The sequence below is a fragment of the Haliaeetus albicilla genome, chromosome 11, assembly GCF_947461875.1.
Source record: "Haliaeetus albicilla chromosome 11, bHalAlb1.1, whole genome shotgun sequence".
In the NCBI taxonomy this organism is placed as follows: domain Eukaryota; kingdom Metazoa; phylum Chordata; class Aves; order Accipitriformes; family Accipitridae; genus Haliaeetus; species Haliaeetus albicilla.
In genome coordinates, this window is record NC_091493.1 from 23762817 (window position 1) to 23779335 (window position 16519).

Sequence of the window (16519 nt, forward strand, 5' to 3'; positions counted from 1 at the left end):
AATTTCCTTTGATAACAGTTTTTCTGCAAGCTGAGGGAAAAAAAAAAAGGATGCGTTTATGTGCTAATATGTAGCAATTGCTGAAAGAAGTCACACTCTGCTCAACAAGAAAAAATATCACCTTAACCATTAATTAATTATAGATCAATTACTTATAGGACTTATCAATATACCTAAGCAGAACACATCCAAAATTTTCAGAAGGTATTTAACTAAGCCAACAAATAGGACACGAGCAGAATATAAAGGTTATTTCTGTCTGGAAAAGGGAACAGACAAGTTTTCAACAGAATTAATGTGCCAAGCACAAAAGAGGAAAAAGTAGGAACAATATAAAGAAACAACCCATTATATTATTTTTAAATTTTAAATTGATGCATATCTTACCTAGCTTTGGAAATACTATTAAATATTCTGCATTGCACTGAGGACAAGCAACTCTAGCAGTACTGTTTCCTCTTTGCTTTTCATCCACCCAGCGCTGCAGACAAGTCTGATGAACCCATTTCGTAGAGCCCCTGCACCTGCAAGGTCTCACCCATTCTGCGGTCCGATCATCCTCATCGGTAGCAAAACAAACCCAGCAGCTTCTGTAATTACAGGAAGGAAAAAAAGATATTTTTTTTTCTGCTTTTACATGCTTAAAATAAACTTTCACATGTGAAAGCATATAGTTTTAGAAAACGTGCACCTAAATGAGATGATGCTTGTTGCTTCATTCTTAATCACCAAAAATATAAATATTTTGTACCACAGTCTTGTTCTGATATTAACATACTATTACAGGCAGCTAAACAACTGCTTTTAATACATTCTGAATTACTAATTTAACTTTTAGTTAATTTATGAATTAAAAAGCATTGAGACTGTAGTTCAACCTCTGAATTATTCAACATATGAAAAATCCATATATTTTTAAAATTTATTATCATCTCCTACAGCAGACATTTTGGTAAGTTTTTAAAATTAAAAAATATAAGATCAATAATACAGTAGTCTGTTACTAGGGAAACCAACTCAATCCGCTTAAACAATAAACCAACACAAATGACACAATGTATCACAAAAACTGTAAATAATTATATTCAATTAATTTCCTCTCTTTGAAAAGAGAAAGTACTTCATTCAGATAAATCAATTTTGTATAATATAAATTAAGTTATAAAGTACTTGAAGAATACTATTGTACCACTAGAGGAGGAAATTTCTGCACTGAAGAATTATCTGGATATAGAAAATTCAAACATATTAATTCTATAAGGAGAAAACACAAGACTGACAGGTTATGTGACCTGACCTGAAGAGAGCACACATCCCAGTAATTCCCAGATATCTGATCTGATGACTAGGCCAGATCCTTAAAGACCTTACAAATTGCAAGAGAAAAGTAAAACATGGATCTAAACTAGGAGAATATCAGATATGTTGACCAAATAATTTAGTTTTTACTGTGAAATAATTTGCTAATTTCCCTACTGAAGATAGTGAAGTTTAGATAATAAACAAGAATCTAACAAAATAAGGATCTTTCTACAAATATAGTCTGGTTTGATATATTTTTTTAAAATAGATATTTGACACAAGCCATCATAATCCTAATTAAACCTTTATAAAGGTGTCCAGCAACAGCATCCCTATAATTTAACTATCAAGCCACAATCTAATTAGACATTATGCACTAACTGAAGTATCGCAGCACTATTTTGATGCTGGTTTTGTTATCTTAATTTGAGTAACATCATTAAGATGAAACAGTATAAGGCTTCTTATGTGTAACCACTGACAATAATTGAGATCATAAGCAGCTGAGAAATGCTCTGGCACTACTAAACAAAGCAATGTTAAGATTCAAGAATCTTGATTGTAGTTTCTACGTGGGGATGGTACAGTGGTTCATGACATTTTTCCTCTCCCTCCCCTAGCATTTGTTGTCAGTAATAAGCCTTCTTCCTAGCCTTTTAAACACTTAATTTTTTTTTCCTTGTTTCAGCTTCTCTACTCACCTTTATTCTCTCCCCACCTCATATTTTTTGTTTCAGTCTGCCCTTTCTGCATCCCATCTCTAACCTTTGTTAGCATCTGGGGAAAGAAATTACAGCTTAGAAGTCCCCTCCAACTCTACTCATTTTGCCAGATTGTTATACTCTCTCTTATGGAAATCAGTGCTAAATAGTTGTCAGAAAACTTACTTGACAAATTTATACTTGACCATATACATACTGGAGGTCTTTCCTATGTACGCATTCAAAAAAAAAAGAAACAAAGCTTGTAACTAACTAAAGCTCGTTAGACAAAGTTTATAAGGGAATTATAAGCACAGCAAGGGCCAACCTTCCTAGAACCAATTTCAAAGCAACAAAAATACAGTAAATTCCTTTAAAAGGTCACTATTTTCTCCCTAGCATGTCACTTGTAAACAGGTTGGGGGTGGTGGTTTGGTTTTGTTTTTAACTGCTCTATGAGGAAAAGGAGGGGGTGGGGAATCTACAATGGGAAACTTATTTTGTCAGGCTCAAACTTGAAGTAGTAAAAAAATATTGTGTCCAACAGCTTCCTTTTAAGGCCTTGCTATTTTGGGTAGTATTCTATTTGTGAACTGAAAATGTTTCTCTACAGAAGAATAGCCATGTTTTGTTTATAGGAATAACTGTGCCTATAAATATTTGCAATGCTTTCTTTTAAAGTTCTAAATCTTTTTCTGATTTATAGTGGCAGAAGTATACTGAAATTAAGTTGCGAGTGTGCAAGAGCACAACATAGCCTATAGCAACTTATTACTGGCATACTTGTGAAAGGGAACACAATCTGAGATGCAGATTCCAGGGAAGATTGCAGAAAAAGCAATTTAGTATTGAACAACAGGTAAAACAAACATAACTGTCATGTCCACGTGTCCATTTGTAAGTACAGAACATATTCTAGTAGGTACAGATGTAAATTTTTAACACTGGTGCTCTAAAACTAGAACTACACCAGTTTGCATTCAAGAAGATTGTTCGGTTGGAAGACTAACATCTTGAATCAGAACTGCAACTTCTCCCATTCATTTTAATGGGAAGGTAAAAGCAAAGTGTGACTTTGGTTCTTTCTGTCCTTCCCCACAACATCTGTTTAAATCAGAATTGTCATGTTTTGCATTCCTGTAATACCCTCCCTCTTTCTACCTTTATACACTCGATATGCACCTATAGAAGTCCTAACTGAAAGTACACATTAACCTTCCTAAGCAGGAAGAAGACAGCCAAGCCACAAGTTAGTAAGAATCTAGATGAAACTGCTGAGAGCCCCCACAAACATTTCAAAGTATTACAAAGCACGGCAGACATTTTAATTCATTGCACTTGATATCAAGGAGTTCTTAAGGAATACAAGTCCTTACAATGTTTATTAATTTTCTATTTACATCAAGAAACCCCAGATTTACTGTAAGAACAAACGACACAACACTACTGATAATTTTTCGTCTTAAGACAGTTTTTTGCTGCATTAAAAGCAAAAAATTCACTCATTCATTTCACATCCTATTTATATCTACAACTGCTCTAAATTTGTAACTTATATTTTTATTTTTAAGCTAAAGGCTTCACAATAGAGCTAGTTAGGTCTGTGGGTGCCAGTAAGGTCAGATGCCAACACACCACAGAAGTCTAAGGTTTATTCAGAGAATGACAGATTTAAGCATGAACATAATCTTGCTACACTGCAGTTTTAACTAGTGAATTTGTCCATGAACACTCTGCAGATTAAATTCCGTTCAAGTTTTCTGTTAAGGTTAATAAGTCAAGAAAAATATGTATCTTTTCTTTAATTGCTTCATCCAATTTCTTGCCAGGCAATCATATCTGAAAACCTGAAAGACCCATGAAAAGAGCAACAAAATCCTTTACAGACTTAAACCTTTAGCAAGTCATGAATAATGAATAGTAAATTCCTTGTATTCTGTCATCAGCTTTATCTCTTTCCATTGACAGCAGCTGTAGCAGAAAGGGCTAAATAAAACCATTTCGAAACAAGTATATTGGCTCTTGCCAGATTTTCCATTTTCTTGTACTGAATAAAATATGACCTTGATTCTTACCACTGAATCAAGTTGCTACTCAGATAACCTGAAATAGAAAAGGCTGACAAGGTGGAACAAAGCATTGTTTCTGATAGAAACTCAAACCTTTTTCCTTGATGACTTTCTACAGAGCCAAATCAATAAATTTTTCCACACTTCCTTGGCTTAAAAAAAAAAAACCAAAACCAAAACATATACAAATCCCAGGCCAATATAATTATTTCAGCTTTGAAAATAGGGTTACAAATGCCTTTTAGATTCAGCTGTTCAGTGGTTCACACATATGAATGGCAAGCAAAACCAGAAAACTTCTGAGAAAAAATTCTTGCAAGACTTTGTGCATGACATGCTCTAGAGCCATGAACTAAAAAGCATTTCTCCTCTCATTACAGATCCTTTGTAAAATATAAGAAATCTCTTTTAAGAAAACTTTTCTGCACTTCTCCCACATCATAAAGCACACCACTTTCCCTTAAAGCAGCAGAAATTTGCTGATACCTTGCTATCTGATTAAAGCATCCTTGTTCTGCTAAGCAGTGACTGAGTGGCTTATTGCAATTGAATTTCACATCCAAAAAGAAAAAAGTGAAAAGGCTGAAACATAACTGATAGCAATGATAGCACAGAGAGCCAATGCAGTGAGGGGTGAAAATGTATCTTGGAAGAAATGACTGAAAGCACTCCAGTAACTGGCCATAAAAAGGCACTGTTCCAAAGGATAACCCACAAATCTGCTCTTTGGAAGAGGCAATTTTTCATGAGTTTCTATAACCAATTTTTATGCACAGTCTATACTGACAGATAAAATATCCTTGATGAAGAATAGTGATAAGCTTCCACTAAAACTGCCAACTACACTCTAAATACTGTAAGATCATGTTTAAGTGGGAAGACTAGGATGTAGGAAAAAATCAAGGGAGTAGCATACAACACAGGTAGGCTGCTTTGGAGCTGGCTGGAATTTTAGTAGGGGAACACAGCACACTGTTCTCTCAAAAAGCAAGAGAAACAATGCATTGCAAATGCTACTGCTAAGCACTTCCTTTTCTTGAGTTTGAAGGAACCAGCAGGAATAAAATTCTTGTGCTAGAGGGCCACTACCAGTCACAATAGAATGCAAGCCTAGCCTACATATCCCTGATAAAGGCTGCAAAGATGAGAGTATCGTTTAACTCAAGAAATGCTAGCTTACATCATGCTTCACAGAGGAGATTAAGTGCTGGAAGAGATGAACTCAGCTACAAAGCCTAAATTATCATGAAGACTTCAACAGCAGAATGCATACAGACCTATCTTCCACAATGGTGGAAGTTTGTCAGCAGAGGAAGACTGCAACAGGATTGTAGATGGAGCACCACTCTTTCCCCAGTATTTTCCTGGCCCATCACACACAGTAGAAAATACTTTTATCTTCAATCCAAGCTCTGTCTCCCAAACTCGAAAAATCCTTACACTATCCTAAGGGGAAAAAACACACACGCAGAGCGAGGAACAGAGATACCAGTACAAAAATAGCAGTCTTAAGATGCTCCATCATGACTTCTGCAGTTACTTTCTAAGTCAGCATGGCATAGCAGCCATATGCCAGTCTGTATCATTCAACTAGAAAACATGCTGTCACCTCGAAACAAAGTCTAAAATCTTCAAAGGAAGTTCCTGAAAGTCATCTGACCTAATACCCAATTCTGCTCTGCCTAGTCATCAAAGATAGGGTGTAATGCTGAGTAAAGGAGAAGTTGATGATAATCTAGAAACAACAGTAACTAGACTTTACTACAAAAGTAGTGCTTTCATTAAAAACAGCAGGAAAGGTTAGAGAATATCAAGCTAATGTTGGTCTGAACACATGGCCACAAAAGTGGTATGCATATATAGGTTCTGACTTCCTCTAACCCCAGGATGGCATTGTTTAAACTAGATTTTAAAAAGCTTTAATAAAAGCCCATGGATGACTAAAACCTAATAAGCAGACACATTAAAACAAAACATATAATAATTTACTAGAAAGTGTACCAGAAAGATCTAGTGATTACCAGAAGTTCAACTTAAACTTATTTATATATTCTCAATTATAGCTCCAATTAAGGAAAAGTACTTTACACTTGAGTTAACCACACTATATAAAGGCAGAGCTATTAGTAAAGGACAGTTCACAGAATCCTGCTGGCAACTTTCTAGCTTGTGGATAAAATTAAACCTTTGACTAAAAGTCACCACCTATTGTGCTTGAATCGTGCCTTACAAGGCTTTTATGGCCTTTGCTTCTACCCAACTTAGAATAAGAAATCCCCCACAGATTTAGCTATCTCATTGCATTTTACTCTCTAGTTTGTCAAAGACAATCTAGACTATTGGTAAAAACCCCTACCTTTCATTCTGGACAAATGGAACTTTTGCAACCAGTTATTCAGGCATATCCCTTTTGCAAAGACTTCAAAATTCAATTCTCTTAAAGGCTTTGTTTAATATTACTGCACTCTCACTTTTTCAAAAGGAAAATCTGAGAAGTCACCAAAGCTCAACAGCCTTGCTGCGAGCCTCTAAATATACAAAGAACTTTGTTGTTATTTGTTTTATTAAGGGGAGGAAAACAGGGCCCTCCTAAAAATATGCAAAGGACAAATCAGGTAAAACTATTACTCATACAATAAGCACCTTATTACTAAAACATTACATACTTTGCTAATTAAACTGTTGTTCTTATATACATTAGCAGCTTGGCATACAACTCTAACAATTTAAGCTACTGAGTGCCTGCTAGGGGGCAGTAACACTGATTCTTACCATCATGTTTAGGAAGAAAAATAAAAGTGATTAAAACCAAGTGGAAAAAGAAAAACCAAACAACAAAACCAAAACAAAGAACCCCATACACACACACAAAACAATTTACTTCCAGAACTGAAATAGGCCATGAACAACATGATTTGAAAAGAAAAGCTGAACAAGTAGTTAGGTATGTACATAGCTAGCAAACACTGAAGAATTCTAATAGCATTAAGTTAATGCATAAAACGTTTCATGGATTTTTTTATAATGGAGATAGCATACTATATAGGGAAAACATTTTCTTAAGCATTGTTTGACAAAGCTGTCAAAAAAATCACAAACATAAAAAGTAAAAGATATGAAGCAACTAGCAAATTATGTTTTAGAGGCTATTTAAAGTTACTTCCTCGAATGCTCCTTTAAACATCTTAATTATGTATTAATTGCCTGTAATATTCACAGAATTGTATAGCAGTATGTCTGAAAGCTCCTCCTGACGAGGAAAGTGAAAAAAACCTGAAGAAATTCCTTTAAGCCTTATCTTCTCTCAATGTCTAATTGCAAAGCAGCATAATGTCAAGGTATAACTGAAGTAGTAAGAGGCTCGATCAGCTTGAATTCATATACTAATATTTACACTGGCTGAAGAAAGAAAAGCTGCTAGCATGTTCTAGATACTGCAAGAACACTAGATGGCAAAAAGACCAGACACAACCTTCTCTAACAGATAACATGACCTACTAGGAAGGCAGGACACCCAACTACTGACAAGGTGAACTATCTCATTTATGTACAAATAAGATTCAAAGGAGGGTGGGTTATTATTTGAGGCTAAAAAAATTTGTTTTAGTTCTAGCAACACTGCCAGATTTAGCAAAGGAAGACAGCTTCAGACCTCAGAGTAGTTTGAAAAGCCATTCTTGCTGTAAATCATCTGCAATCTACTGTATTAAATTCTTACAGCAGTCCTCACTCCCTGGGGATATTACACATTTCACTGTGTGCTAAACTTTGAGTTTTGACTGTCTCCATGGTTTCCAATACATTGGATTTACTTGCCAGATAATAAAAATATAATGAACAAATAACTACATGTGTTTAACTTCAATCATTTGACGCATCCTGGAAAAAGTATCTTCAACTATACCCTTGATCGCAGTCATCACAACCTGAATTCTACTCTTTTTAAGGAAAAAAGAGCACTTGCATCATTGTTTTCAGTAGCTCAGTCAATAACCTCTCCAGTTAGACAGTGTCACTTAAACCAAGGCATACAAAATGTTGTTGTTGGTGGTGGGGAAACAAAAAACAACCAACAACTTTTAATTGAGAACAGTGTGCAGAAAATGACTCATTTGGCTCTTCAACTTACTAAATGACCACAGTTGAATAAAGGGAAGATTTGTGTGAAAAATATCAATGCAGGCAGCAGAAAATTGATCTGAAGTTCTAGAACACAGGAGGTTGTTTCTTAGTAAAAAGACTCAAAGTATGCTGTGATGCTCTAAGATACTGCTATAGCTTAATTACATATACAAAAGATTCCCCAGTCAATGTTCCCAAAAACCAACTTCCTAACATTATTGAAGAGTTTAAAAATACTAGCACTGAGGCTGACCTTGACATCAAAACAATTATGCTTACAGCATACTGCTTGCTTGAAAATGCTGCCTATGGACCAAGGCTAGGAATCACTTTGTCAGAATTCTGTAATTAGCTGTGCCATTCAATGAACAAAACTCTATCCATTTTTCCTCTATTAGCCAGGACACAAGTTAAAGCAAATGTTTAGCTGACTTAAAGGAATTTAACCTTTATTCCTTCAAGTTCTGAGACAAGGGATAACAAATGTTGGCCTTTTGTATCTCCTGGAAGATTTACTTTTCCATAACAGAAGGTTAACACATACTTATTAGCTTCCTTAATTGAGTACTAACCATATCTGTGTTTTCGAAGATTGGTATCAAGATGTTTTAAATCTGCTGTTTTAAACTGGAATGTTCGATAAAATTCCCTGTCTCAAAAAGAAGAAAAAAAAAAAAGTAGTTGCTATTAAACTACCATTAAACAATGTTACTTTGCACTGGGGGAAAGGGGAAGAGAGTTGCATCAGAAAAGTACCAGTACTGCTATTTGTGGTACATCTACGCAGTAGATGACAGATGTTACAAATATCAGGAGCAACATACATACAGAATAGACTAACTCGGACATGTCTAAAATGGTAACCATCTTGACATTAACCTGTTGCTGTGACAAGCAAAAGATAAGAAATGTAAAGTCATGCGAGTGTGTTATGCAAGCAAAATCTCCTGCAGCAATTTTCCAGTATCACACAGGTAATGTAAAAATACAAATTAATCTTTAGGCACAATATCTTTAGTTGCAAAAGTAAATACATTAGCAGAGACTCAATCTGTTAGAAACCAAACTTGTGGCTACTCACTTTACATTCCATTCTTAGGCAAGGTAATTGTGAAATAAAAGTTCAATTTTTGTATTACGTGTACTTAGAGAATTTCATGGTTAAACTGACCATACAGGGTAAGCAATTTTTCTGTTATGTTCTTCCAAAGAAAAGAGAAGAAAAATAGGAAGCGTTGTCCTAAAGCTGCAAAAATTGGCAGGAAGACTCCAAAGCAAGCAAACTGCTTTGAACTCAACGAGTTTATATAACAGACACTATTACTCAAGTTATTCTCAGTTTATAACTTCTATTTTTATCAGTATAAGAGAGCAAACCAAAAAGCTCTACTGAAGTCAGTCGACTTATATACTCCTAATATACATAATAAAAACTGAATAATTTGAGACCTAAAAATTACCCCAAAAAATTTTAAATGCCAAGAAGATACACTCTTGGGACATTAATACCTCAAGAACAACAAAACCAACCACTCAAATGTAGCAGACATTGAAAATTTGGAAATGTCTTTACTCTGAATAAATGTGAACAAAACTCCAAGGTGTCTGATCATAAAATTAAGTAACTCTCCTCAGCACTCTGTAGAATTGACTGCATGACTCACCAGTAGCACAGTCACAAGCACTCAGCACATGGCCTTCTGTAATTATATCCTTCACAGAAGGCTAATTTATGTTGGCACATTTCAGTCCAATATAAAATATCCACTTCTAAACAAAAGTATTCAGATCCCAGGAGCAGGCATTTATAAGAGGAGAAACAAATGAGGTGATATCAGAGAGGTATGTAAAGACAACATTACAGCTTTAAAATAGAGGGTCTAATCTTTTTTCTAGAAAGATTATGAAGAAATAACTACTATATTAAAATGGCTTTAAAAAAATAAATCACTCAATGCCAGCCCCTCTTGTCCATAACAACTCTATTATTCACTACCATCACACTGTGTTAATACTTTCTTTTAATACATACACCTTGAAGAAGAGATGCATGACCAAAGGGAGAAACAGGCACAGATACATAAACCGAGAACACTAAATAGTTCATAATGGTCATCAGCAATCAATCACCTAAAAGCCTAGAAACACTAACTACACTTATCCAAAAAGTTTGCTTCCTGTGACAGTTGTTTCCAAACATAAGCATATCCCAAGATTCCATGGTTAGCCCTTAAATCAATTGGTATTGGCTTATTATAGGGAAACTGTTATATAGCAGGGCAGTTAAGATTTTAAATTATGAAGAAATGAACACCTAGTCCCAGATTTAATACAACTTCAGTACAGACTTTTTTTAAACCAGCATTTAGAAGTGGAGATTTTGACTGGAATTTTTCTTATCCTGTATTAGAGTTAGGCAGGAGGTGTACAATCCTTCCCCCAGAACCACTGACACAAAAATCCTGAGCCTAAGCATTTTCATTGAACAGTAGAAAGCTATCAACGAAAAGCACTCATATTAGTATTAAAATAACAAGAGAGCAAAAAATCTTGGAGAAAAGGAAGAAACAAGATCCCAATCCAAGTAGACAAGAAGTCATCTTAACTTTTAGGTACAGATTTCAGAGCAGATGCTAAAAAAGGCTAAGTGCAGATTTGCCAGAAGATATTAGTGGACTGCACCTCCCATATTGGCACCTCCAGCACAGTATGCTTGTATCATGCAGTGCAAATAAAGCCCTAATACTGTGTGGTCTCCCTATGTAAATTGGGGTTGCTTCTAGACCTAGTATCATAGAATTATTTGGATTAGAAGGGACGACAGGAGGTCTCTAGTCAGACTTCTTGCCCAGGGCAGAATCAACACTACAAATTCATACCAGATTGTCAGAGCTTTCTCCACCTGGGTCTTGAAAAGCCCCATGAACAGAGATCCAGAGCTGCCCTGGGCAACCTGCTCTGAAGCTGGCCTGCATTGCTCTCCATCCTCACATGGTAAAACCTTCTCTATTCAAATTTGTGGTTGTTACTTCTCATCATCCTGCCAGGAACCTTCAAAAAGAGCGAGACTGTCTCCTGAACAACCTCCTTGGTAGGTATTAGAAGGTTATTAGGTCTCCCCAAGCCACCTCTTCTTCAGGTTAAGCAGGCCCAGTTCCCTCTATCTTTTCCTCGTAAGTCATGTGCTCCAGCCCCTTGACCATCTTGTGTAACCTTAGTAACAGTTTCATTTAGAAACACTAGCCAGATGCAGTTTGCTTTAAAGAACTTAACCACTTCAGATTGGGTCTTCTCATTCTTCTGCACTGAAGATGGATTTGCTACTTGTGGTTAACCACAAGTGCCAGTAAAAAATGAGCAAGTCATGCACTCTTTTCATAAAGATAGGTATTACATCCTATAACAAGCTAGTACCCAACTCATCCTGTTGCTGAGAGGAAGAAAATGAGATGCATCAAAAAGCTCTTACCACTTTCACACAAGGAACTTCCCATCCACTCTGCAGTACAGTAAGACCATAAGCAGGTTAAGATGTCAGAAGCACCAAGCAAACAAGTCCTAAACAGCTGGCATATTCATTACCACTTCAGGTATTACTTAAAAAGGCGTTCCAAAATTAATACCTGAACCTTTTAATGGATCTTTCTCTGTAAATTATTATACATATAACATACTTATTCAATGCATTTGCATTAATTGTCAAAAGCTTTAACTTCAGCAAGCACTGATGCCAAAGGAAACATACCATGCCAAAGGAAACAATCACAGTTAAGGACTATTATAGAGGTCTGAGCACTTTTACATGGAAGATATCAATAAACAGGTTTTTGTATAGCTTTTTTAGATGAAGCAGATACAACGCCTGAAAATATTTGAATGCTTTGATAATACACGGAATACTAAGATTTTTAGTACCAAAAATGATAAATAGTCTTTCAGGAGTTTCCCCACACTTAAATAGGAGGAATAATTGCCTACTGTCTGAAGGTAGAAGTTAACAGTTAAGCAGCAATTAAAACATGTATGATTGCTCCTAAGCTTATCAAAGAAGACATCAAAGACAGAAATATAATGCACATAAGATAACAGTCAAAATGTTAAGATAGTTTATAAATAATGTGCTGATGCTTTTATAATACAGATGGGCAAAAGGCATTCTACAGGTCTACAATAAGTCTTCACTAATCTTTACTGATAAGACACAGGAAGAACTCAATCTACGCAGAACCTCTGGCATAAAGAGAACTGGAATAGCAAGGAATGTACCTGGGATGAAGCAATAATGGAGAAGTCAAGCTATTAGAAAGTTATTACCATTTCAAACTTTCATTCTTCAAACCCACTAAGACATATGTAGTTTTGCTTTTTCCTTCCTGTATCAACATCAGCTTCCAATCAGTTCAGGTAAAGACAGGGAAAAATACCTTGTTTCCTTCCTGGTAGAGATTAACGCAGCACAGCCCATTCTTTTTTCTTATACTCTCTTCTTTCTAAGAATGCATAACCTACTCTAGAGGAACAACAGAAAGCCAGGTACTTCTAGTTGCTGATAGACTTCGACCAGAAGCCAGGGAAAGTCCTCATTCAAAAAAAATTAATTTAACTGTGTTGTGTAGAACATAAACAATTCCTTCAGATAGGGCAATAAAGAGAAGCATGCTTAATCAGCGCAAGTAGAACAAACAGACTAACTGCAGAGACAGTAAATAGTTTGCAAAAAGTAAAAATACTACATAAATCCTGTAAAGTGTTTTGTTTATTACTCTGTATATCTTATCTGGTTGAACTCCACTCCTATAAAGATTTACTCATGTCAACTTTAGTTGGTGAGATTACTCACAGCACACAACATCCAGAACAAGTTAAAGGAGTTTACAATAAAGGTCTTTAGTGAAGGACCACACTGCACTAATTACATTGCCTAGGTTGTAGCATTAAGGTCTTAATCCTTAATTTTAGTAACCAAATCTTAATCTTTGGTTACTAAAGTATCAGCAGTTAATTCTGCAAATAAACCGAAATCAGTGCCCGTGCTTCCAAAGAGGGAAGGAAAAGATTCATAACAACACAAACACCACCACACATGCTAACTAGAATGAAAGGAGCAACTGAAAACTATGTACAAAACCATTGCATATGCTTTTCTTTAAAAAAAAGAGAAAATTACTATGGAATCAGATGACAGTTCAGAAAACTGAAATAGAAAACCCATGAATTCTCTGTTTTGCAACTTTAGAACCTCAATTGCTAGCATTCTTCTGACAAATCAGTGCTCTGGCAAAGACAACATTTAGTTGCAACAGTATTCCTCTCTTGATAGTATAAGTAATTTCTTAAGCCAGCTACAATTCTGCATTTTATATTTTAATTGCTTTTAAAGTCTACCTGCAATTTCAACTCTATTGTCTCCTTTAAATAAGGAATGGCAAGGTTAGAGGAAAAAACAGTCATATGATGCTGCTTTAGTTTCTATCAAGGAGGGCTGCATATCGACCACAGTTGAACCAACTACTATTTGTTCAGAAAATAAAGCATGCTAATTCAAAAGTTAAACCATGCTAAAATTACCACTACACTACTACATCTAAAATTACCACCTGCAGCATGTACCTGCACAAGCCTTCAACAGATTTTTTTTTATCACATTTTGACTAACATCTTTGAATACTGAAAAAACAGAAGGCAAAAGTGACCACGTTCTGGCCAGCTGGCAAATATAAGGGAAGGAAGGAGCAGGAGTTGTCTTTAATTTAGATAGTATAAGGAGTACCACAAATCACTACCACAGAACATGCTTTAAAAAAAGCCTACAAAACAAAACCCCAGCATTCTGAAGATTTGGTATAACCAATTGCAAGAGCAATCCACACATAATCCAACTAAAAACAAGAGAATAAAGCTTAAAAATGAGTACATTTTAGCATTACAGCTCACATTAAGGTAAATATAGGCAATGACATAACTAGGAGAAAGCTGGGGTGTGGCTAAGCATTTGGTTTTGGTTTGTTTTTTTAAGACAGCAGATTGACCAGATTATCTTCACAAACAAATAAATCAGAGACGATCTGATGATACATTTATCATAAAAGTAACAATTTTTTTTTAAATTTGACCACACTGAATTTTTTTTAATCACTCAAATATTTACATTGTCTAGGTTTTCTCTCAACATGGGCTTGCCACTGACTTCATTATGGCAAGTACATGTTTAATAACTATTTTTCAAATCTTGTCACTTCAGAAAGCAACTGCTCAACCAACCCAGTAAAAAGATGGCCTAGTAAGATCAATAGTTATTAGTTTTGTTTTCTCATATGTATTCCTAACAGCAATTCTGGCAAGACCCAGTCAAGTGTTCTGTAAGAAGGCTAAGTAGCACGGGATCACAGCCTAGCAATAACATGCAAACTATTACAGAAAGCTATAAAAATAGCAAACTGACAAGATGTAGCTATAGACATAACTTAAAACCAATCTGAATTTACACATTAGTTCTGCTTAAAAACATAACTATAAAAAATAGAAGTACAGTTAAATTATCTTTGACAAGCAAACGACACAGGAAAAATACTAAGTATTTAAAGGATTAAGTTTTTAATCAAATAGAGCACCAAAATCTGCTAGAAAGTTACCCACAAGAATGGAAGTGTTTGAAATATGCACTAAGAAGCCAGAATACTTGTTATGACAGGTGCTACACAAGACAGCTAGAAGAAACAATTAAAAGTGTTCAGCTGGAAGAACTGTTGTCAAACAGTGCTGAGAGAAAGAAAATTATAGGACCTAATTGAATAGGAAACATGAAAAAAGCCCACAAAAGACTTAAGGGGTTTTTTTGTGCATTTTCAAAATTATATTTTAAAACACAAGGAGGACTGACTCAGTTCATGATCTTGGCATATTAGGCTCAAGAATTTCACTGTAAAGGTTCAACATCCTAATACCATTCAGAATATAATAGTTCTGGGTATTTCCTTAAAAAAATGTTTTTGCATTAAAAATATGTATAGCATATCAAATGGCCTCTGCCTGCTAAAATTTGACAAATGCGTTAGGATTGACTTTCAAGTAAAGTTTGCCCTGTGCACTCAATAGAGTAATGTCTATAATTTCTAAGACATTTTCACACAATCTGGCAATTTTATTTAAATAAATCTTGAAAAATGTTTTTACATTGATTAACAGCATATAAAAAAACCACTGCCACATAATTTCAAATTTTTAATGGCAATTCCTATCATTCTGTAATTTATGCATTAAAACAACATGAATAAAGGGATTAAAAATAATAAAACCTCACCATTTAGACAGACCACTAACCACTGCCTTCAAGTGCACACATTAGTCCAGGAATATGGCCCTTTACCATAGATTGCAAAGAATTCTGCATGCAGAAAGATGGTATTTTAAGACTATTATGTAGTCTGTTATTTAAACATGAGCTAGAAATAAAAAAAAAAAAATGACAAGAGGGATGGAAATTCCAATTTTGAGGCCATAAAGGATCATGATAATCACCTGGACTAGTTTCCTAAATGTTGCAGACCAGAGAACTCCAGAATGTAGTGTCACTTCATGGTCATGCCTACTTCTTATGCTTCTTGTATTTATGCTATAGCCAATCCTTCAGACAAGTATAAAATCCTTAGCTAGGAATTTCAAGTAACAAGCTCCTTACACCTTAACAGCTATTTACCATCTTTGTTACAAATCCACGGTTTGCTTCCAGACTGAAATTATGCAGGGAAAATAAAGGAGTATGGAGCACAAAATACATAAAAGAAAGATGAATCCCAGGCAACAATGATGAGATGCTATCCAGACACTCCTCACACTGGAGAAATCCAAATTGTTTTCTTAAGGAGAAAAAACTTTAAGTCAAACAGATGTACAGTCTAAGAGTCAAGAGAAGCAGCCAACTGTTCTCTCTCACAAATACATAATTAAAGAACTTGCTATAAGAGATCCGACCCTTGTATACAAAGCAGTGCATACATTCAAATCTGCAGCAACATCTTAATCCTGATACAACAGTACATCACCACTCTCAGTGTGGCCATCTAGGTATTGGAAACAAAAGAAACCCCTATTTTTCTTCCCTCCTTAACTATTAGAATCAAATTAAAGTCTTATTCACTAAAAAGCTATTTTCTGCATCTTTCACTAAGAGAGAAGAATTTTATTTAAAAGTATACACTTTGTGTTAAGTTATAATGCATTAACAGTTACTCTTAAGCTTTTGCATATGTATTTTTTCCTCTTACCCAGGAAAACAGTCATCTGTCATTAGCAATAAAGATAACAGGATAGAAGAGGCATTTCAAC

The 16519-nt window shown here is 35.2% G+C and overlaps 1 protein-coding gene across 2 annotated transcripts in view; it reads right to left on the reverse strand.

Annotated features, from left to right (window-relative positions):
• The window catches only part of MARCHF5 (membrane associated ring-CH-type finger 5), a 31905-nt gene that overhangs the window by 12685 nt on the left and 2701 nt on the right, over positions 1–16519 (reverse strand). For both annotated transcript variants that reach the window (XM_069796670.1, XM_069796669.1), the window contains exon 2: positions 388–590. In XM_069796670.1, the coding sequence (XP_069652771.1) occupies positions 388–590 (203 nt within the window). The remainder of the gene's footprint in view (positions 1–387; positions 591–16519) is intronic.